Source organism: Eptatretus burgeri, chromosome 17, assembly GCF_056783735.1.
Source record: "Eptatretus burgeri isolate ZD-2024b chromosome 17, Ebu_testis_v1, whole genome shotgun sequence".
NCBI lineage: Eukaryota > Metazoa > Chordata > Myxini > Myxiniformes > Myxinidae > Eptatretus > Eptatretus burgeri.
Genome location: NC_140977.1, coordinates 1,104,812 through 1,129,453, shown reverse-complemented (window position 1 = coordinate 1,129,453; position 24,642 = coordinate 1,104,812). Strand labels below are relative to the sequence as shown.

General features: G+C 45.8%; 1 protein-coding gene across 6 annotated transcripts in view; it reads left to right on the top strand.

The window, feature by feature from the left end:
- Positions 1–24,642, top strand: part of LOC147009070 (dyslexia-associated protein KIAA0319-like protein) — a 97,609-nt gene that overhangs the window by 40,178 nt on the left and 32,789 nt on the right. For 5 of the 6 annotated variants that reach the window (XM_085862541.1, XM_085862538.1, XM_085862540.1 and 2 more), the window contains 9 exons: positions 479–571; positions 894–1,026; positions 1,157–1,385; positions 1,738–1,861; positions 7,679–7,811; positions 9,656–9,804; positions 10,300–10,451; positions 14,592–14,730; positions 15,093–15,252. In XM_085862541.1, coding sequence (XP_085718667.1) covers positions 479–571; positions 894–1,026; positions 1,157–1,385; positions 1,738–1,861; positions 7,679–7,811; positions 9,656–9,804; positions 10,300–10,451; positions 14,592–14,730; positions 15,093–15,252 — 1,312 coding nt within the window. The remainder of the gene's footprint in view (positions 1–478; positions 572–893; positions 1,027–1,156; positions 1,386–1,737; positions 1,862–7,678; positions 7,812–9,655; positions 9,805–10,299; positions 10,452–14,591; positions 14,731–15,092; positions 15,253–24,642) is intronic. The other variant, XM_085862543.1, reaches the window with a different exon arrangement.

The window sequence follows — 24,642 nt, the reverse complement described above, 5'->3', positions numbered from 1 at the left end:
AGAATAAAGAAGGAAGCACGGGAAAGGTTTCGAGGTAGGATGGAAAAGGACAAGTTTGACGAAACATAAAGTTTAGTGGTTAGTTAATTAATTAATTAGTTTAACAAGCACAGGCTGAAGCCTCCGGGTTGGATGTGACGCTTTGTTCGATGCATGTGCACGACTCGCGTCCGTTGGAGATTGGGAGTGCTTCACCACGCTCCACACTTTTGTTGATCTACATCTCCATTCACCTTCTGGTGTTTTGGTTTGCATTGGTGGGAACAATCGTCTGAGTGGCAGACAGGCTTTTGGTCTTTGCAGATTATGCGGTTTACCGTGTGAGACATAATATGCGGCTGATGCTCTCCAATATATATGTATACAAACCATTTTTGTCCTTATTGCGATTTTATGACATTCATTTGAAGAGGTAGTTCTGTAATGAGAAACTTCCTATGCTCATTACCCATACATCGTTCTCTCTGTATTCCTCCAGTTCCCCGAGTGAATCAGCCTCCCGTAGCCATCGCTACTCCAGAAACGCAGGAGCTCTCATTACCCAATTCGTCTGCATACATCGATGGGAAACGTAAGGTCACGTGACACACGGGGTCTTCACCCCTGCCAGGAATACCTTTACGAATGTGGAATCAGTGGGTTTGAGATTTGATGATTTGAGTGTTTTTGAGCATTTTTTTTTGCCAATTTTGTTTTTAATTCTATTTATAACTCATTTATTCAAGTCTTTTTGCTCAAAACAGGCTCTCTGAGCGAACCTTTGTTTGTTTATTACCCGAAGTTTACTTGTACAGCACTTCAGGAAGGATGGTAGTTGGACATTCTCATTGGTTGAATCTAGATTGGCTGCTTTCTTTGACTGAGACACGATGGTGCGTGAATCTTGTACGTAGAGAGCTCTGATGATGACCGTATTGTAAGCTACCATTGGGAGAAGATCAAAGGTCCACTTCTTGGGACCAAGGCCTTTGCAGATACCTCGACTTTGCACCTCTCAAACCTCGTGCCTGGAAACTATACATTCAGGTGTGGAGATATAGAAACAAAACTGTAGGTAGATGTGTTGGATGACGTGACACTGCGGTGAAATGGCCGAAATGAATAACATGACCGACACAGACGTCTCTTAAGCAGTTTCGATGTGCTGGTGTTACAGGCTGACTGTTTTGGATTCAGATGGCATTAGCAATTCCACCACCGCCAATGTTACGGTGAGTAAAGCAGTCGATTACCCACCGACGGCAAACGCCGGGCCTAACCAGGAGATTACACTTCCACAGAACTCGATCATTCTCAACGGTAACCAGAGTTCAGATGATCACGGCATCGTGTCCTTTGAATGGGCACTGTCACTCAAGACCAAGAGTAAAGTTTTGGATATGCAGGTAAGATTTCCTGTGCATATTTGACTTGAGTCGTTTGTGGTTGCACCGTTTCTGCTTTTCAAAATAACATTTACTTGAAGTAGAGGGAGAGTTTTTTAATCTCGAAGTTTCTAAATATTGTCACGTGCCCGGGAGTCAGGATCACTCCGGCACGTTCAGGTGACTATACCCAAAAATGTGGTAAGCGCACCCCGAGTCACGGAGCCGATTGAGGCCTACCTTCCGAGCCGTTGGATTTGGAGTTTTGGTGTTGCTCAAGCCGTTTGAACCATCACGCAACCGTGATTGTGGCATTGAATCGTGCTGAGCATGGAAAAACAAGAAACCATTTTATTTAGTTTTGTTGTTGCAGGGTGTGCAGACGCCATATCTACAACTGTCTGCGATGAAAGAAGGAGATTACACTTTCCAGCTCACAGTCACAGACATTAATGGACAACACAACACTGCGGAGGTGACGGTTATTGTTCAACCAGGTGGGACCTAACCCTTACCGTTGGTGTGTTCAATATATTGTTTATGATAACAGTAAATACTGTGGTTTCCCAGCGATGAGGATAAAAAAAACTGGCATGAATGAGGTTTTGAGTTTGTATGTGGCCGAAGGCAATTGTTGATTCTCAGCTTTCAGAAACTGTGCTCATCTCAGTAATATAACCATTTCTCTATCGAAAGGTAACCTCAGTAATATTGTTACAAATCTGGAAGCCTTGTGCACACAGACAGACAGTAGTCCCGAAGCTTAGTTATTTCGGTAAGTATGTGTTTATAGCATAGACTCATACAGAGAACGACTGGAACCTCCCATGCTCGGGGTTTGTAACTTGAGTCTGAAGGATTAACTTGAGTCCGGGGCTAAAATGACTTCTAGAAGGGCTGGAGACACAATCTCAGGATCCATATAGGGGTTTTTGGGGAAGGCGAGTTCAACAGTGTCATTTTCAACACCACCTGAGGTCATCTTCAAGGTCAAAAGGTCATATTTCAAGGTCAAATGACTGAATTTTGGTATTTTTTCCCCGTTTTTGTGTCTAACTCATAAACGGTGAGAGATGGCTGATTGTAACAAGATGCAAGTGTGTAGCGCTGTCAAACTTTGATATTTATTGTCATATATCGTATTACATAAACATTATATGCATGTCACAACACTATGCCTATTCCAACTGTGTCTATGTCTATCACTAGTTGGAGAGCTTTTCTTGCCTCCTGAGGCATCCCAAAGCTTTTTCTTTGTCACTTACATTGAGGACATGAGCTTTCACTGGAATGTTAGCTAAAGTAGTACATGCAGCATTACTACTAGCTAAAGGTGCATCTACAGAGGATAACAGCTCAGCAAAATGAAATTGGCAACGCATTTTAGTCTTGTCATACAAATTATAGGCATTATGTACAAAAAAAGACGGTTGACATAGTCGGCACACTCAATCCACCTCTATTCAAATTATCTAGAAACTCAGATGACACCTCGTTACCATCTTCATCATCAATGATCTCCTCCATACTCGTGCTATTGCCATATTTATGAACAAGGTGTCCGGCCAAATAAACTACTTTATGCTTGAAGGCATCGTCAGACCCCAAGAGATCCTGAGTGTCTTGAGGAGTAATCTCGTCAATGAGTTCACTTTGCTCATCTGGATTTATGGAAGTTGTACAGTTCTTGTCGCAATCAATCACACGATAACTAGATTCGGGCATAATGTCATGCTTAATGAGTGTTTGCAAATTTACAATTTTAGCTGCAGCCATAATGTCAACTACGTCCATGTAGAAGTTTCCACCGCTTCTTTGCCTGGCTTGGCCGAAAAACTTTTCCAAGGCTTCATCTGCAAATATAGCAGGAAGAACGTAGTCAAAGTCTTTCTCTGCCAGAAGCAATTTGGCAGCATCCACATTATTACGTGTGGACACAGTGAAGGCTTCAGCAGTTTGCTGAGTTAGCTTCAGCTTACGACCACCACCTCCTTGCCATTGCCAAATAGATATAATTTGGCAGGCCTGCTCCAGCCTAGTGAAACTTGTACAGACTGCTGTCCAAGATTGTCTGGATTCGTCGGGCAGATGGATAGCTGAGAAACGGTCTATCACGTTCATCATCTTGAACCACTCACTCATTATCTGGGTGAGGATGATTGTCTTCGCTGATGCCCAGTGAATCCTTGAAGGTCTTTAAAGCAGCGACAGTCTTGTCATTGAACACTTGGCATACCAATGGTATGCTCTGGCGTTGAAGGGGCTTGGGGAAAACAGCGGTGTGTGTAAGCTTGGTTAAGCGAATAGGAGTAGCCCGGTCGATCTCATAAACCTTCTGAATATCACTCCAGGAAGCTTTGTACTCATTACCATCTACGACAAATGAGAGTGTCTTGCCATCAACAGTAATCCAGTTGTTGCGAACATTTTTGAAGATGTGCACGTAGTCGTACACTAAGAACATAGATTGCTCTTGAATTGACAGCACTTGGCAACTTCCTGGTCCTCCAAGTTTTGAATAAACACTGCGGTTGGTATTGCAATTGTCACATATCAGAAATCACAGTACCGCCAGCACCAACTACAGCTGATGCAGCTTCGATAAGGAGTTCCTTCAGCTGATCGGCAGTTAGTTTTTTGCAGGGCAAAATGCGTAGAATATAGCGTGGACCACCGAAATGGCAGGCAACTTCAACAACCATAGCATGTGAAGCAAGCATTTCGTGTTCACCACCCGCTGCTGCATTTTGAGCATATCCTACAACATGCCCTCCAGAAAATCTCAATGTCTCAACCAGCTTTACCTCGTCAAACATTAAATTGACCAAACGCTGCTGTGGTTTAAGCTGGTCGAACAAGGTTTTGAAGTTGGAGTCCTGCTGACTACTAGCAAGCATCTGTTTTACCTTTTTTGTTGATGGTAGAATGATTAAGCCGGATCGACGAATCATTTTGTATGCACTGGGTGATATGTTGTGAAGCTGCATTGTGAAAATCATAGTATCAGTATCAAATCGGCGACAATCAAGAGGTTTGAACATAAGATGCAGCTGCGACAGAAGGAAGGTGAAATGAGGAATCTCGTGTGCCTCAGTCATCCAACAGAGCTGGCTTATTACAAGCTGAAGAATTTCCTTGCTTGTACATTCATAGATGTTTACCTGGTCAGTTATGGATCTAATCTGGGACCATTTTGAGAGCAGGCTGTTCTTCTGCAAAGGAAAAAGTCGTTTGGGCACCTCAATGCCATCTTTCTCAACTCTATTCAAGAATAGAAATCCAAAAGGTGAGTGAACTTGTTGGAAATGAAAGAACTGCTTGACAGTTTGTCCAGTAGCATCAGTTCTTTATAGGTAAAGGTTTTCCTGGTCTTTTATGATGTTAAAGCCAGGAAAATAGGAGCTGATTTTAGCACAGAAGTGGTCGAAATCTTGGATATTGTCTGCAGCCTCATCAGCTGCCTGCATCTTCTTAGCTTTTGATTCTGACGTAGAAGATGATGTTGGGCGTGGGGCTGAGGTCACCTGCTTCAAAGCTGATTTCCGTACTCCAGGAAATATTGATGGGGGTTCTTTGGGTCATTTGCCATCCCTAACTGACACCCAATCACAATTGAAATGTCTCACAAATATATCTCTCCTTTAAGCACCTCAAGCTTTCTTTCTGATTTGGCATTGCCAATATCCATCTCTCCCTCTCCTCAGGATCTTTTGGGAAGGATATGACCTTTACATAAGGTGTCCCATCATAGTTTCCTCTACAACCAAAGCAGCTGCAATGACGTGGCATATTGTCACCAAAGCAGGAAACAACACAAAGATCCTGTGAGATCACCAGCTGGACAGTTTCTGAAAGAGAAACAAACAAAACATACATTAGTTAACGATGATAGAAATCAGCAAGTAGGTGCTTGTCATAGACTTTACAAAAGCTTTCCTCGATGAGTTAGACACAAAAACGGGCAAAAAATACCAAAATTCAGTAATTTGACCTTGAAATATGACCTTTTGACCTTGAAGATGACCTCAGGTGGTGTTGAAAATGACACTATTGAACTCGCCGTCCTCAAAAACCCCTGTATGGATCCCGAGATCGTGTCTCTTGCCCTTCTAGAAGTCATTTTAGCCCCGGACTCAAGTTAATCCTTCAGACTCAAGTTGCAAACCCCGAGATCGTGACGTTCCAGTCCTTCTCTATCGGAGTCTATGGTTTATAGTTAGGGCCCCCTACCTGTGTCTAATGGGAATCGCATGTGTGCGCTGTGAATTACTTTTTTAGTCAGGGTTTTTGCAATATAAATCGAGCCTCCTGCCAACCGAAACCATCACTCCTTCACTTCACACACCGACGCCATCGCCCACGGACAGGCCACGTACATGGGCAGAGATTTCCATCTCCTCAGACCGGGACTCCGCCCAGGAAGGCAGAGGCGTGTCCCGTGTCCAATCGGGCCACAGAAGGCGGTTTTTCCACGACACGCCGGCCAATGAGGGTTGAGATGGCCACAGAAGGCCGTTTTCCCACGACACGCCGGCCAATGAGAGTTGAGATGGCCACAGAAGGAGGTTTTCCCACGACACGCCAGCCAGTGAGAGTTGAGATGGCCACAGAAGGCGGTTTTCCCACGACACGCCGGCCAATGAGAGTTGAGATGGCCACAGAAGGAGGTTTTCCCACGACACGCCAGCCAATGAGAGTTGAGATGGCCACAGAAGGTGGTTTTTGCACGACACGCCAGCCAATGAGAGTTGAGAGCGCCTCAGACGGCGATGTGCTCACCCTGGAGGAGAAAGGAATATAAGAAATGCCAGGCTGGGTGCTGAGGGTGGTAAAAGGATCGAGGTGGTGGAGGTCGTCATAGTGGTAAAGGGATCGTGGTCGTCGTCGTGGTGTTCATCATCATCATGTTGCAGGTTCGAATCCCGCTGAGCTGGATCATCGTCGCCTCTGATCTTCTCCTTGGCCTTGGTCGATTGGTGCGTGGCCGGTTGGAGAACGCGGTTCCTGGTGCTTCGAGCGCCATCGTGTTGCGGGTTCGAGTCCTGCCGAGCCGGATCGTAGAAGACCACACGAGGTGGACAGGTTCAAGCACAGGCTCTGGTCTCTAGCCCCCCTGTCCTCGAGCTGGAGGCCTTCAATAAAGACCATTGGGGTCCACGTCTGTGTGTGTGACTGTGTCTGGGCCCGTCTTTAAGTAGCAACTGGATAAGTGCTTTTGCTTGGACGTTGACTGCATTTCTTATAGTCGGATAACTCTGCTCTTTGTCTGTTCCCTCCCCCCCCCCATTATAAATAAATCCCCTGTTAAATGTTTCATCTCGTTTTTGTGTTTCTTTCATTGGTTTAGCACAGTGCGTGTTGAGAAGTAGCGAGGATAAATTGTGCATTTGGACCGACGGACCTCGGTAACCATCCGGTCGGGTTACGCACGGATCGAGCACGCTACTGGCTCGTTCCGCTCGAGCTCCACCGAAGGTGAATTTCCCCGGTCGTTTGGGCGACGTGGATATTTGGGTGAATTGAAATTGGCAATCGACCCTATCCCACTCGGTCGACCTATTGGCGATCTTCGGTTCGATAAAGGAGCCGTCTGCTCTGGAGTTATCCGGGGTGACGACCTATAAATTCCACGTGTTCGGTGGAGCCGACTCTACTGCTCCACCTAGCGGTCGTGTTCGCCACCGATACCCGGCCCACAACAATATAACCATTTCTCTATCGAAAGGTAATCTCAGTATTATAACCATTTCTCTATCGAAAGGTAATCTCAGTACTATAATCATTGAAAGCTCATTTCAGTACCGTGATCATTTCTCCCTCAGCTTGTTTGTGATCACCACCTCCCTCAAGATGATTCATGATTCAGGTGGTTATCTGCTTATCTGCTCTGTATACGATACCCTCGAGACCCAGTTACAACCCCCCTCCTGGTGCTTTACATGCAGGGTGAGGTATCGATGTGCGCCATTCATCGGAATGATGTTAAGCCGGAAGATCCGGTTACCATCGCCGGTGGTTTATGGAGGTTAAACATCTCTTGGTGTCTTATGTGAAGAGTAGACGAGTCATCACTGACATCCTGACCCAATTGCAAATTTCTACCGAAAGCTGCGGGTAGCAAGTGATCTGGTCTTTTTGGACACTTCCATGACACTCGGTTACCCGATTTGCACTCTCAGTGTGTGGTTATTGCCTGGGAGCCGCTCTGACACGAAGAGTAAATTTCCGTTCTCTTGTGGACATTTGATCATTGTCATGATTTTATGTTGCACCAATAGAAAACGTTGTCCCAAATAATGAACCAACGGTTGCAGAAAACAATGCGGCACCACAGGCAGTGGCTGGGCCAGATAAAGAGCTCACATACCCGGTGGATGGCACCACACTGGATGGGAGCCACAGCTCTGATGACCAGAACATCGCATCTTATCATTGGGAGAGCATCAGGTAAGATGGTGAACTTTTGTTTGTCTTTCATTGATGTACTGATCATTTTCAGTTGGTTTGAAGAGTGAAGATTTTTTGATACATATTTATATTATATTAGCAGGGGTACCTGGCAATGCCCAGAGAAAACGTTATGCTTTATGAAACGCACACACTATATTAGTGCTTGATCGATATCTTCAGGAATTGGCAGATTGGAATCAGTGTGATTACCGACGCCAGTACGTACTGTATGCAACCCAGAAACCTTGAGGAGCTTTCATCCTTGTTTTGGAGGAATTTCAATAAACAAGTTAATAAACAACGTTGTATTATCGACGTTTCAGGGAGATGTGCATAAACATTAATCTTTAAAAACAGCTGCCAATCATCATGTGACGGGTGGAATAAAAATGCAGCTCTGTAATTTAGAAAACACGTTAATTCGGCAAACGGCTCGGAAACAGGGTGTTATCAAAAATATTTTGCTTTGAAACTCACAAAGAGAAACCATATAACCTTTGTAAAGCAAACGTGATTCATAAAAAAAAAACCTAGAAGGGTACTCGGTCGAGCGCATACATCCGCCACGTAATGCCTGATCCACAAGAACATATCGGGCCCAATACATTTTTGAAATATCGTGCTATACAGGACGATATCAGTTTTGGCCCAAGTTTTGGCCCGATTGGGACACAAACTGTACCGCTATCGACTGCAAGAGTGTCGGGTGCTTGGCAAGTGGCTAAATCACTCAAGCAAAGCACTCCAATGAAATGGTTCAAAAGGAATGGCTGGCTCGGCAAGTGACGGCAAGCCGATTGGTCATGGAACATACCTGGAAAACACGAAACAGCACCGATTTCTTCACATTTTCAGATTTCACTCCAGATTTCAAGTTATTTAGTCCACGTGATCCGATCCTCCGAACTCAAATTATACATTTCGATGATGAACTTTAATTAGTTCGTGAGAGAGTACATCGTGGAAAATCGCATCACATCATGCGTGAAATCGCTCCAAGCTCCGAATTTGAAAACTATAGCACTTACACAAGCGATGTATACAGCAATTCATGGGTATGTAGATGAGGGATTCGATGATAGTGAGGAAAGTGAACAAAAAACTTTATCGTTGAGAAATCGTTGCGACCTGTTGCAAGTTAAGGCATATGGTTGAGCAGGCCTAACAAAATGGCGAATTAAGACCCCAGCGAGGGAGAACAAGGAAACCAGGATGCGCCTGAAGACCCCAGCAAGGTGTCCGAGGATGCGCCTGATAAGGAATATAATTAAATAAGGCCATTAATTATCTTCAAAAAGGGTGTTTTAATTAACCCAAACACCCAATTTTCGAACTGTATAGTGTTTGTTTAATAGAGGTAACCCACTCACCTCGAAGCTGTCCAGTCTTGGTTTAAGCAGAAGTGATGAACTCGCCGACGAGGTGCATATTCTGGGTTTAACAAAGGGTGGTACACTTACTCACCGATGAGGTGTATATTATGGATGTAATCAAGGGCAGCACACTCACCTTCAAGCTTTTCATGCATGTGCAAGCACATGGATGGCTCTTAATGTCCTCATCCTGCATTTGATAAACGTAGAATTTTCTCTATCGTCCTTCCATCCCTAGATTCTCTTGGTAGCTAGTGTTTGAGAACTTTAGAATTCAAAATTGTACTTTTTTTGCTTGAAGTCAGATTGGAACTTTTGGGATACCAGTCCACGGTGTTCACCACTACTGCTCTGCATCTACTTGGTACAAATATGCTGTGCATAAGTATTATGTAACGTGAGGAATTTACATAAATGTTAGGCCTAATCCTAGCTGCTGGAGGTGCGTTTGTCCCCCCCCCCCCTCAGTGGTCCTTCAAAAGTACATCTGGAAAATGCAGACAATGCTGTTGCCACGGTATCCAGTCTCAAAACGGGTTCATACGTGTTCATGCTCACCGTTCGTGATAGCCACGGGTTACTCGGCACGGATAAGGTCACCGTCACTGTGAAGGAAGGTGGGTTCCCTCTTTTACAGGTGCACTGACATGCTGCTGTTGGATTTGTTTGTAATTTTGGTTTGTTTGTTTTATATTTATTTACTATGCTGGAATCGATGCTCATGGAGTAGCTAAACGATAGTAGATTAGATGAATGGCCATTTCTTGGTTGTTCAGTGTTCTCTTGGTTAGTTTGTTGGTGAAAAGCGATGTTGAAATTGTAAACAAGAAACCTTTGCCCTCTTTTTTTTTTATTTTAATTTTTTTGAATGTTGGTTTTAATAAATATTTTCACGATTAACAATGAGTGAACTTCTGATCGTGTTTGTGATCACGTGGTCCTCATTGCGTCCATGATTGGAGGTTGAAACATCACTGTGTAATTTGTTATTGCATTTACGGATTGCCCATAGAAATCACAACATGGCGCCTCGATGATGATCAACGTCGCAAAACAGATGGGATCAGGTGTGGTTATCACACTGCTGCACCATTTCTATTTGTACCCGACAGAAAGCAACCAGCTCCCTTCAGCAAATGCCGGAGGTCGGAAGGTGCTCGTGCTGCCAAACAGTACTGTGGTGCTGGACGGCTCGCGCTCCACGGACGATCAAAGGATCGTGTCGTACCTCTGGAGCCGCGACTCCAGCAGCCCCGCGGCAGGAGTACGTATCGACGCGTTTTGTTTGGAATGATCAGGCCTTATAGTGTCGGACTTACGATGATGAGGTGATGAATGGATCTTGGACTTTACACCTTGGACTCGGAAAGGCTTGTGATTTTAATTCCACATGCGACTTGAATAAATCGCTTGGGATTTACTCGAGTTTCAGTTTAATTTTGAGTTTTGGTTCTATGTGCCTGTGGTTGTCAAATCATGGCATTCCGTATCATTCGACTAGGCCCTTGAAATATTTGGAAAATGTTCCTAGAACGTTTGTCGTCGTCATCGTTTTTACGCATCGACATGCGGACCATTCTGGTTTAGTGTTCACATCTCCGTATAGTGGGCCAGATATGTGAGAAGATAAAGATGAATTGTGGTTTTTGTGATGAAAGCACTAAAATTGGCAAAGATCATGTTTACTATGTGCTAAATGATTTCAGATATAGTGCCAAGCTGAATTTTTCCCCGAATGCCCATAAATGGGAAAAATCCAAGATGGCCACCGCACGAATTGTGAAAATCGATCAAGTCGTATATTTTCGGTAATTTATGATCCATCCATCCAATCCATTGGGACCATACTCTGTGCAGAGCATTGGTGCTGCCTTAGCAGTCTCCTTGGCTATTGGGCACAATACTGGACGGGTCACCACTCCGACACAGTGTACCAGCATGCTGGAACTCGTTTTACCGACCTCGGAAGGACGACAGGCAGAGCCGACCCCACCTGGTGTTAATTCAACAGCCAAGCTGCATTTGAATTCAGGACCCCAGGATCCAAAGCCCATCTCTCTAACCATTGAGCCAACACCAGGCATATCGTGTAAAACCATGGAAGAGGTGTCTTTGTTTTTTAGGTTTTCAGGCATGCCACCATCATTTATTCTAAAACAATGCATGGGTATCCTCACGGGACGATTCTATCCTAAAATTGGCTGTGCCCAACACGAACGAAAAGCAGCCTTTTTGCCAATAATTTGTACCATGAAACAGGGATATACCTGTACCATGAAACGCGTCATGAGTGAGCTTGAGTTGTGGTCAATGTTATTGACTACAGCTGTGGTGAATAGATGTTTTTTTTGCAGGATGAAGGGACAGACAACCCCATCGGTTTCATATCGCTGGGATCCTGAAACAGCCATGTTTGTGGAGATATCAAGGACTCGATCATACAAAATTATTAATCCCACATGGAATAAGTTCACGTCCACAAGTTCACGTTTGCATGTATGTCCATGAATCATCAGACCAAGGTATATCAGTAGCAGAGTCTCTCTGTCCTTACTGTGGTATGCACTCCTGGACCTCTTGCGTCTTCTCAAAAGACTGATAAACTGCAACAATTGGGTCAGACTAAGTGCTGCTCGTCTTGCTGCCCAATGAACTTGGTCCGAAACGGGGGACTTATGGATTCGGTCTCGATTTTCGTGTCCGTGCACGCGTGCGTGTCCACAACCATATCTCGGACATGTGTGGACTGTTTTATTCGTACCGAGCAAAAGACAGCAAATGATGGTATACATATGCACATCATTTTGTTTCACGATGATGCGATCAAAGATGGCCGACTTGCAGCCATTTTAGTTGTAAAAAAACCCGATGTTGAACACATCCTCAACCATTTCTCAGACATGCATTTACCGATGTTGTTCAAACTTGGCACACAGATAATTAATGAATGATGGATTACATAAGCACGTCATTTCTTTTCGAGATCAGATCCAAGATGGCCGACTGTCAGCCATTTTGTTACTTAAATGTGTCCCCACCCAATTTTCAGACATGCATTGTCCGATTTTTCTTCAGTTTTGGCTCAAGCACAGTACATGATGGCACACACGTGCACCTCACTTTATTTTGCGATCTGATCAAAGATGGCTGACTGGTAGACTGGCGACCATTTTAGTTGTGCATAAATATGGGCTCGCCCTTAAACTCCGGACAGCAAAATTACTAAAACAACGGGGACTACGACATTTTATGTCCTTTTTTACTTGTTATTCTTGATATTTGTTCCATACACGATCATGTCTACTCTTGCACCCAGTGACGTGGGAACAGCATCTTCCATCAAATGTTGCATGCTTTACCAGCATATCTTGTCCTATGATATGTGCAGCTATTGCTCGGCAAATAGCTTCATCATCAGTCGTCTAAGCTTGCTTCTCTCAGCAGAGGTCCGATATCATTGTCGCAAGTGATGAAGATATCATATATTGCTTGTAGGCACGGAGACCAGGCATATTTGGCAAGTCTCGGCTCTTTCAAATCTTCCAGCTCTCTCTCAGTCGGTGAATGTACAATTGTAGAAGATCAACCAGCTTCAAAATTGGAGCTACTGACTTATCTGCCAACTTAATATCTTCTTTGTAGCCTATAAGTTCCACCAAAGCTCTACCATGAGAAAATCCATTGGTGTTTGTTTTCTTTGTCTCCTCGTTCTTCCGGTTGCTGGCATTGTACAACTTTACTCGGCACCATGAGAATGCTATTTGGTATCCCGTGCCACGAGGTCACCAGAGCAAAGTTGTGCTCTGCACATTGTTTGACTCGTGGAGTAATGTTTGGCATCATAACTTCATGAAGAGGTCGAGGCTCTGTTCCAGATTAGTCACAAAATAACCATTTGTGGCATTGGGGAGGTGTGTCTTTATGTGTCGTATGTCAATGCATATATGGGCGATGTTCTACCTCATTTGTAGATGTAGCAGTTCCTTGTCCTCTTGCCTGTGAACTGGCAGGACACTTCAGGTGACAGAATGCATGCCATTGAGTATGATTTCTGGACAGGCTGGTCGCAATGCCACGTCCTTCATCAATCTGGCATATGTCTATCGGTGCTGCCTGCTCGCCAAGGTCATGGAAATTTGTCAAATTGTCACCCATATTGTCATTGCCAGCTCCACCATCTATCCGTTTAAAAATTTCTGGACACTGAAATGGTGTGGAAGAATGTTCTTCATGCGGTATCCTGTGCCACAAAGCACACAGAGTCAAATCCATAGTATCAGGTGTGGACTAGATAACCTCAGACTCTCACTGTGAAGAAGCTTACACCTCTTCTTTGCTGATATAAGCTACATCTGCTCAGCCATTTGAAAAGAAACAAAATATATATATATATATATATATATATATATATATATATATATATATATATATATATATATATATATATATATATATATATATTAGGGTGCTTCATAATAGGGGGTAAAAAAAATAAAAGTATGAATATTCATGCTCCCTGGGTGTGCCTTTGTTCCATTTGACAGTAGAAACATACACACCAAATATGAAGCAGATTGGAGGATGTTTAGGGGTTTCTCAAGTTGGCACAATATTGTTGAAATTTGCCAAACTGTAACTGACAACTTGCCGTCGAATATGCACAACGCAGTACACTTCACAATTAATATTGTTGTTTGATATTTTCAAAAACCACAGCAGTCATATAGGATGAAAGAATAGTTTTTCCAAGGGGACCTAGATGAGCTTTTTGACATTGCAGTGCAAAATGCTCTCTCCATAATGGACATAATTGTGCCAACTTGAGGAACCCCTAAATATCATGAAATTTTGTTCATTTTTGACCTATAAGTTCTTATGGGGTATTGGAACAAAGGCAAAATCAGGGAGCAGCAAAAATCAAACTTTCATTTTTTTTGGAACACCCTAATATATGTATATAATTCCTAAAATTAATAGTTATACATTTTTGAGAATAAATGATGGTGGCATTGGATTCATTATGTCTGAAAACCTAAAAAGGGACACTTAATTCATGTGTTTCAGTCAAATTACTGAAGATATGTGACGTAACAGATTTTCACAATTTGTGTGGCAGCCACCTTGGTTTTTTTCCCCCATTTATGGGCATCAGGGGAAATACTCAGCTTGCCACAATATCTTAAATCATCTAGTACACATTAAACATGATATATACCAATTTTGGTACTTTTACCACAAAAATCACAATTTTTATCACTTACCTGCTCTTCGAGTACACAGGTTTCCTCCCGTTGTGCATCGTACGACGGATTTCCCCCAATGATGGTGTTCTTAACATTGTGCATTGTGAAAATATGGTGTTCTTTAATACGTGATTTGTTCATCCTATTAATTTATGGTCCAGGAGGTGGTGAATGGATCGAATAAACTGCCCGTTCTCTTGGTGACCAATTTGGTCGAAGGATCATACATCTTCCATCTGAAGGTCACAGATTCCAGTGGAAAGAGCAACGAAGATTCTGCCACCGTGGAGGTCAAGGCAGGTGTGTTGTTGCACACACACACACACACACACACACACACACACACACACACACACACACACACACACACACACACACACACACACACACACACACACCAGGTAGAAAGTGCTCCACACTGGAACATCAATCTCATTTACTAAACAATCAATTGCTTTCGAGCATATTCTCTGCAAACATCTTGATTCTACCATTGAATGACCATCATATTTGTGAGTGTTTTGCACAAGAATGTAAATTAGCACTCCGAATTTATTTGTGGTAGAATCGGGGTCATTCCTCTGTGATTGGTTCTGATTGTACCGTTAACTCTCACAACCTATCCGTCGACTTTTGCGATCCAACCCGTTTGTGCCGGTCAGATCCCCGAGGCAATGAGATGGTGGAGCTGGTGCTGGACGTGTCTGTGCAGCGCCTCACAGAGCAGCAAAAGGCACTCCTCATTCGCCAACTCTCCGTCATGCTCGGTGTCCTCGACAAGGACGTTCACGTACAAACGATACGGCGATTCTCCCAAACCAGGTGCATTGACTCACCTTTGATAGATTGCTCGAGAAGGTTCCCCCGCAGATAGCAGAACAGTCCTTTAATAGGATGTCATTGCTGCAGATTTCTTCTCATTTAAATGTTTTTTTTTTAAACCAGTTATTGTCTTTGTGTCCACAATTTTATGATCATCACAAAATATTTGCAATGTCATTATTTGAGAAATTTGCAAAAGAAGCAACATCAAGACATGACCTGGAATGCACACAAGAAGTAAACTTTGGGAAGTAACCTTGGTCATAATAAACCTTTAAATTGTTAAAGAATCATGAATTCAACAAAAGCGTGTGTATTTATGTTTTTACAGCGCGTGCGCTGGTATACAATTGCACCGAGTTTGAAATGTCCCCGGTGTCCCCCCCCCCCCCCACCACGTGCCTCAAGTGACAGCCAATGACGGCCGTCCGGTAGATGGCAGTACGTAACCGAGACGGAAATGGCGACAATTGACGGAAATACCCGAGTATTCATGGGCCGACAACTGACGGAAATACCCGAGTATTTATGGGCCAACAATTGACGGAAATACCCGAGTATTCATGGGCCAACAACTGACGGAAATACCCGAGTATTCATGGGCCAACAACTGACGGAAATACCCGAGTATTCATGGGCCGACAACTGACGGAAATACCCGAGTATTCATGGGCCGACAACTGACGTAAATACCCGAGTATTCATGGGCCGACAACTGACGGAAATACCCGAGTATTGATGGGCCGACAACTTACGGAAATACCCGACTATTCATGGGCCAACAACTGACGGAAATACCCGAGTATTGATGGGCCGACAACTGACGGAAATACCCGACTATTCATGGGCCGACAACTGACGGAAATACCCGAGTATTCATGGGCCGACAACTGATGGAAATACCCGAGTATTGATGGGCCGACAACTGACGGAAATACCCGAGTATTGATGGGCCGACAACTGACGGAAATACCCGAGTATTCATGGGCCGACAACTGACGGAAATACCCGAGTATTTATGGGCCGACAACTGACGGAAATACCCGAGTATTGATGGGCCGACAACTGACGGAAATACCCGAGTATTGATGGGCCGACAACTTACGGAAATACCCAACTATTCATGGGCCGACAACTGACGGAAATACCCGAGTATTGATGGGCCGACAACGGACGGAAATACCCGAGTATTGATGGGCCGACAACGGACGGAAATACCCGACTATTCATGGGCCGACAACTGACGGAAATAGCCGAGTATTCATGGGCCGACAACTGACGGAAATACCCGAGTATTGATGGGCCGACAACTGACGGAAATACCCGAGTATTCATGGGCCGACAACTGACGGAAATACCCGAGTATTCATGGGCCGACAACTGACGGAAATACCCGAGTATTCATGGGCCGACAACTTACGGAAATACCCGACTATTCATGGGCCGACAACTGACGGAAATACCCGAGTATTCATGGGCCGACAACTGACGGAAATACCCGAGTATTCATGGGCCGACAACTGACGGAAATACCCGAGTATTCATGGGCCGACAACTGACGGAAATACCCGAGTATTCATGGGCCGACAACTGACGGAAATACCCGAGTATTGATGGGCCGACAACTGACGGAAATACCCGAGTATTGATGGGCCGACAACTTACGGAAATACCCGAGTATTCATGGGCCGACAACTGACGGAAATACCCGAGTATTGATGGGCCGACAACGGACGGAAATACCCGAGTATTGATGGGCCGACAACGGACGGAATTACCCGACTATTCATGGGCCAACAACTGACGGAAATACCAGAGTATTCATGGGTCGACAATTGAAGGAAATAGCCGAGTATTCATGGGCCGACAATTGAAGGAAATACCCGAGTATTCATGGGCCGACAATTGAAGGAAATACCCGAGTATTGATGGGCCGACAACTGACGGAAATACCCGAGTATTCATGGGCCGACAACTGACGGAAATACCAGAGTATTCATGGGTCGACAACTGACGGAAATACCCGAGTATTCATGGGCCGACAATTGACGGAAATACCCGAGTATTGATGGGCCAACAACTGACGGAAATAACCGAGTATTGATGGGCCGACAATTGACGGAAATACCCGAGTATTGATGGGCCAACAACTGACGGAAATAACCGAGTATTCATGGGTCGACAACTTACGGAAAAACCCAACTATTCATGGGCTGACAACTGACGGAAATACCCGAGTATTCATGGGCCGACAACTGACGGAAATACCCGAGTATTCATGGGCCGACAACTGACGGAAATACCCGAGTATTTATGGGCCGACAACTGACGGAAATACCCGAGTATTCATGGGCCGACAACTGACGGAAATACCCGAGTATTCATGGGCCGACAATTGACGGAAATACCCGAGTATTCATGGGCCGACAACTGACGGAAATACCAGAGTATTCATGGGTCGACAACTGACGGAAATACCCGAGTATTCATGGGTCGACAACTTACGGAAATACCCAACTATTCATGGGCCGACAACTGACGGAAATACCCGAGTATTCATGGGCCGACAACTGACGGAAATACCCGAGTATTCATGGGCCGACAACTGACGGAAATACCCGAGTATTTATGGGCCGACAACTGACGGAAATACCCGAGTATTCATGGGCCGACAACTGACGGAAATACCCGAGTATTCATGGGCCGACAATTGACGGAAATACCCGAGTATTCATGGGCCGACAACTGACGGAAATACCAGAGTATTCATGGGTCGACAACTGACGGAAATACCCGAGTATTCATGGGCCGACAATTGACGGAAATACCCGAGTATTGATGGGCCGACAAATGACGGAAATACCCGAGTATTGATGGGCCGACAACTGACGGAAATACCCGAGTATTCATGAGCCGACAACTGACGGAAATACCCGAGTATTCATGGTCCGACAACTGACGGAAATACCCGAGTATTCATGGGCCGACAACTGACGGAAATACCCGAGTATTCATGGGCCGACAATTGACGGAAATACCCGAGTATTGATGGGCCGACAACTGACGGAAATAACCGAGTATTCATGGGCCGACAATTGACGGAAATACCCGAGTATTCATGGGCCGACAACTGACGGAAATAACCGAGTATTCATGGGTCGACAACTTACGGAAAAACCCAACTATTCATGGGCCGACAACTGACGGAAATACCCGAGTATTCATGGGCCGACAATTGACGGAAATACCCGAGTATTCATGGGCCGACAACTGACGGAAATACCCGAGTATTTATGGGCCGACAACTGACGGAAATACCCGAGTATTCATGGGCCGACAACTGACGGAAATACCCGAGTATTCATGGGCCGACAATTGACGGAAATACCCGAGTATTCATGGGCCGACAACTGACGGAAATATCCGAGTATTCATGGGCCGACAACTGACGGAAATACCCGAGTATTCATGGGCCGACAACTGACGGAAATATCCGAGTATTCATGGGTCGACAACTGACGGAAATACCCAACTATTCATGGGCCGACAACGGACGGAAATACCCGAGTATTGATGGGCCGACAACGGACGGAATTACCCGACTATTCATGGGCCAACAACTGACGGAAATAGCCGAGTATTCATGGACCGACAATTGAAGGAAATAGCCGAGTATTCATGGGCCGACAATTGAAGGAAATACCCGAGTATTCATGGGCCGACAATTGAAGGAAATACCCGAGTATTGATGGGCCGACAACTGACGGAAATACCCGAGTATTCATGGGCCGACAACTGACGGAAATACCAGAGTATTCATGGGTCGACAACTGACGGAAATACCCGAGTATTCATGGGCCGACAATTGACGGAAATACCCGAGTATTGATGGGCCAACAACTGACGGAAATAACCGAGTATTGATGGGCCGACAATTGACGGAAATACCCGAGTATTGATGGGCCAACAACTGACGGAAATAACCGAGTATTCATGGGTCGACAACTTACGGAAAAACCCAACTATTCATGGGCTGACAACTGACGGAAATACCCGAGTATTCATGGGCCGACAACTGACGGAAATACCCGAGTATTCATGGGCCGACAACTGACGGAAATACCCGAGTATTTATGGGCCGACAACTGACGGAAATACCCGAGTATTCATGGGCCGACAACTGACGGAAATACCCGAGTATTCATGGGCCGACAATTGACGGAAATATCCGAGTATTCATGGGCCGACAACTGACGGAAATACCAGAGTATTCATGGGTCGACAACTGACGGAAATACCCGAGTATTCATGGGTCGACAACTTACGGAAATACCCAACTATTCATGGGCCGACAACTGACGGAAATACCCGAGTATTCATGGGCCGACAACTGACGGAAATACCCGAGTATTCATGGGCCGACAACTGACGGAAATACCCGAGTATTTATGGGCCGACAACTGACGGAAATACCCGAGTATTCATGGGCCGACAACTGACGGAAATACCCGAGTATTCATGGGCCGACAATTGACGGAAATACCCGAGTATTCATGTGCCGACAACTGACGGAAATACCAGAGTATTCATGGGTCGACAACTGACGGAAATACCCGAGTATTCATGGGCCGACAATTGACGGAAATACCCGAGTATTGATGGGCCGACAAATGACGGAAATACCCGAGTATTGATGGGCCGACAACTGACGGAAATACCCGAGTATTCATGAGCCGACAACTGACGGAAATACCCGAGTATTCATGGTCCGACAACTGACGGAAATACCCGAGTATTCATGGGCCGACAACTGACGGAAATACCCGAGTATTCATGGGCCGACAATTGACGGAAATACCCGAGTATTGATGGGCCGACAACTGACGGAAATAACCGAGTATTCATGGGCCGACAATTGACGGAAATACCCGAGTATTCATGGGCCGACAACTGACGGAAATAACCGAGTATTCATGGGTCGACAACTTACGGAAAAACCCAACTATTCATGGGCCGACAACTGACGGAAATACCCGAGTATTCATGGGCCGACAATTGACGGAAATACCCGAGTATTCATGGGCCGACAACTGACGGAAATACCCGAGTATTTATGGGCCGACAACTGACGGAAATACTCCCGAGTATTCATGGGCCGACAACTGACGGAAATACCCGAGTATTCATGGGCCGACAATTGACGGAAATACCCGAGTATTCATGGGCCGACAACTGACGGAAATATCCGAGTATTCATGGGCCGACAACTGACGGAAATACCCGAGTATTCATGGGCCGACAACTGACGGAAATATCCGAGTATTCATGGGTCGACAACTGACGGAAATACCCAACTATTCATGGGCCGACAACTGACGGAAATACCCGAGTATTCATGGGCCGACAACTGACGGAAATACCCGAGTATTCATGGGCCGACAATTGACGGAAATACCCGAGTATTGATGGGCCGACAACTGACGGAAATAACCGAGTATTCATGGGCCGACAATTGACGGAAATACCCGAGTATTCATGGGCCGACAACTGACGGAAATAACCGAGTATTCATGGGTCGACAACTTACGGAAAAACCCAACTATTCATGGGCCGACAACTGACGGAAATACCCGAGTATTCATGGGCCGACAATTGACGGAAATACCCGAGTATTCATGGGCCGACAACTGACGGAAATACCCGAGTATTTATGGGCCGACAACTGACGGAAATACCCGAGTATTCATGGGCCGACAACTGACGGAAATACCCGAGTATTCATGGGCCGACAATTGACGGAAATACCCGAGTATTCATGGGCCGACAACTGACGGAAATATCCGAGTATTCATGGGCCGACAACTGACGGAAATACCCGAGTATTCATGGGCCGACAACTGACGGAAATATCCGAGTATTCATGGGTCGACAACTGACGGAAATACCCAACTATTCATGGGCCGACAACTGACGGAAATACCCGAGTATTCATGGGCCGACAACTGACGGAAATACCCGAGTATTCATGGGCCGACAACTGACGGAAATACCCGAGTATTTATGGGCCGACAACTGACGGAAATACCCGAGTATTCATGGGCCGACAACTGACGGAAATACCCGAGTATTCATGGGCCGACAATTGACGGAAATACCCGAGTATTCATGGGCCGACAACTGACGGAAATACCAGAGTATTCATGGGTCGACAACTGACGGAAATACCCGAGTATTCATGGGCCGACAATTGACGGAAATACCCGAGTATTGATGGGCCGACAAATGACGGAAATACCCGAGTATTGATGGGCCGACAACTGACGGAAATATCCGAGTATTCATGGGCCGACAATTGACGGAAATACCCGAGTATTCATGGTCCGACAACTGACGGAAATACCCGAGTATTCATGGGCCGACAACTGACGGAAATACCCGAGTATTCATGGGCCGACAATTGACGGAAATACCCGAGTATTGATGGGCCGACAATTGACGGAAATACCCGAGTATTGATGGGCCGACAAATGACGGAAATACCCGAGTATTGATGGGCCGACAAATGACGGAAATACCCGAGTATTCATGGGCCGACAAATAACGGAAATACCCGAGTATTGATGGGCCAACAACTGACGGAAATACCCGAGTATTCATGGGCCGACAATTGACGGAAACATCCGAAGAGATAATAATAAAATAATAATAATTTTCCGGTTTCCGCATGAACTACACATTAGATTCACACAATACTGCGTTTTTTCAATGGAAATTTGTGAAACTCATGTGTTATATATATGTGAAAACCATTGAATTTATTGTTTGACGGAAAAAAACCGAGAAACGCTCCCCTCTTATGCACGAACGAAAGACGTCATTTCCGTCCACCCTGGCATTTTGCGCCGAACACTGAAAGCTAAGTTCTTCTTATGCCATCGTTCTCTTTAATATTAGCCAATAACAAGATTTTTACAAGCCTGGTGTGTTGGCGCAGTGGTTAGGGCAGCGGCTTGGGATCTAAAAGGTCCTGAGTTCAAGCCCCGTTGGGCCACTGAATTAATACACCAGAGGGTTGACTCAGCCTGTCATCCTTCCGAGGTCGGCGAAATGAGTACCAGTGTACTGGGCCGGTGTATACCCCGGTTAAAATAGGTGTACCATATCCCTGTGTCGTAAGAGGCGACCAGGGTTGCGTCAGGAAGGGCATCCGGCGTAAAACATGTGCCAAATCACTATGCGGATCGGATGATCCGCTGTGGCGACCCCTAACGGGAGCAGCCGAAAGGAGAAGAAGAAGAACAAGATTTTTACATTTCAAATATGAAGTTTGCTTTTAATTGTTTTTCAACTGAAAAGCATAAATTGCATATTTTAACATTAGTGTACTCATTTACTTCACCACACGCGCTGTATTGAAGGATTTCACTTGTTTTATTGAATTTTCCAAACATTTCTTTGTTCAACATGAGTCTCTGTTAAGAGGAATGTCTTATTACCACACGTCAAGTGCAAAGTGGAGTTAAACAATTGGTTCAATTTGTCTGTCTGTCTGTCGCTCTACAGACGTCAGTGTATGATCGATGAACGACTTCATTCCAATTGAATGTTGCTTTTTGAATACTCAAACATGAATCGGAACACGAACCTGCAGTTTAGTAGTATTTTGTCTCCGAAATTAGCAAATTGTACGGCATCTCGTTCCAAATGCTTATGCGCACAGAGGATAAAGGTAATTGTTACTTACGAAATCTAAAGATTTCAAAAGTATTGTTGCGAATCCGCGCCCGCCGGCGTGCGAGCGGCCACGTAACTCGAATCGCGGCACGTCGCCCACCGGACGGACAATTCTGTCGTGACCCTCTCGGACTAACACCGGGAACTAGTCACGGGTGGGCCTTTCGGCCTCACCACGATCGTGCCAATCGGCCCCCCGCGTGGGATAGGGTTGTTCGCCAAATTCGACCTACCTAAGTACCCACACGGAGGGTAGACCGGGCGATCGCACCTCACCGCAGGTCGACTCCGGACACGGGCTACTTAAGCGACCCGTTCCGTACCATCGGGATAACCGAGCGGTGTTATCGTCGGCCTCGACGGTTCCGATTAATTATCGGGCGTATTAAGCCCACTACCAACCCTTTACATGAAGCAAGATGGAGATTCAATTAAAGAAAAGACGAAGCGAAACGGGAAAAACAGTTCAACATAATTCACATTTCTTCCGCGGCACACGGAAAGCACACATATACAATTACAACAATTATGCACCAAAAGCAGATGTTACAAAAGAAACACAACAATGCAGATCTACTACCGACTACGCGAGCACACGGCAACACTTACACAGTTTTACTTTACAGACGGCGCCGACAACACATATACTCAAAAGCAAAAGAAAAGGGCCACCCTCAAAGACAAGGGGGCAGACGGGGCCTGTGGGCCGCGAGACCGGGTGGAGCCTACCCGTGTCTTGTGATGAGCTGCAAATGTGGCGGCGGTGCCCCAACTCCGCGCTCCTTCGCGGGTTTCGTTGGCACTGCTTGGAGTGGGGTGGGAACGGGCCCCCCCCCTTTTCGCACTATCTCAGCGCGGGGGGAAAAAGGGGGGGGAATTGTTGATGCTCTGGGGAAAGAGGATAGCTGGCTTGTTTGGGTCCCGCGACGAGCGAATCCGCTGCGACCTCGTCGCCGACCGCCGTCCTCCTTTCCTCGGACTCGAGGTATCCGGTCCCCTCCGCAATTCTCCTCAGCCGACTGCCTCCAACCCTACTCCAACTCCTCTCCAACTCCGACTGCCTCCAACTGCTTCCGACCCAAAACTCTCAACTCTTTTCCAACTCGCCTTGACCGAAAAACTCTCTGAATTCGCCCCGCGCTCGGCGCTTTATAGTGGTGTAGGAGAACCCATATGCAAATTTCTGGATCAGAACGAGCTCGGGGGTGGAGCCACGCTCGCCCATTGGACGGAAAAAAGGGGCGTGAATCTCCCCTGATCCTCGAATTTGCATATATCGATTCTACTCCGACGCGCCTGGAGGCGGGGCCAAATCGCCCCGCACTTGCTGATTGGACGGATCAGAAGTGGGCGTGTATCATTCCTGATCCGACTTCTCCTCGGAAAGGCCGCACTTTGTACCCGCGGCTCAGCGCGCGCCCTGTACGAGGCCAGGACAGCCTGACGCTCGGTGCCCACAAGCGGTGCGGGAATGGCCGCAGAAGGAGAGGCGAAGGTGGTGGAGGGTTTAAAGTGGTGGTCCATGGCCATGGCGACGTTTGGAATGGCGGTGATGCGATGTTTGCGGGAGCGAGTTGTGAAGGTAAAGGTCGTGGCTGTTGGCGTTGTTGTTGTTGTGAAGCGGCGTTGCGGTTGGTGGTTGTTGTGTAATGGCGG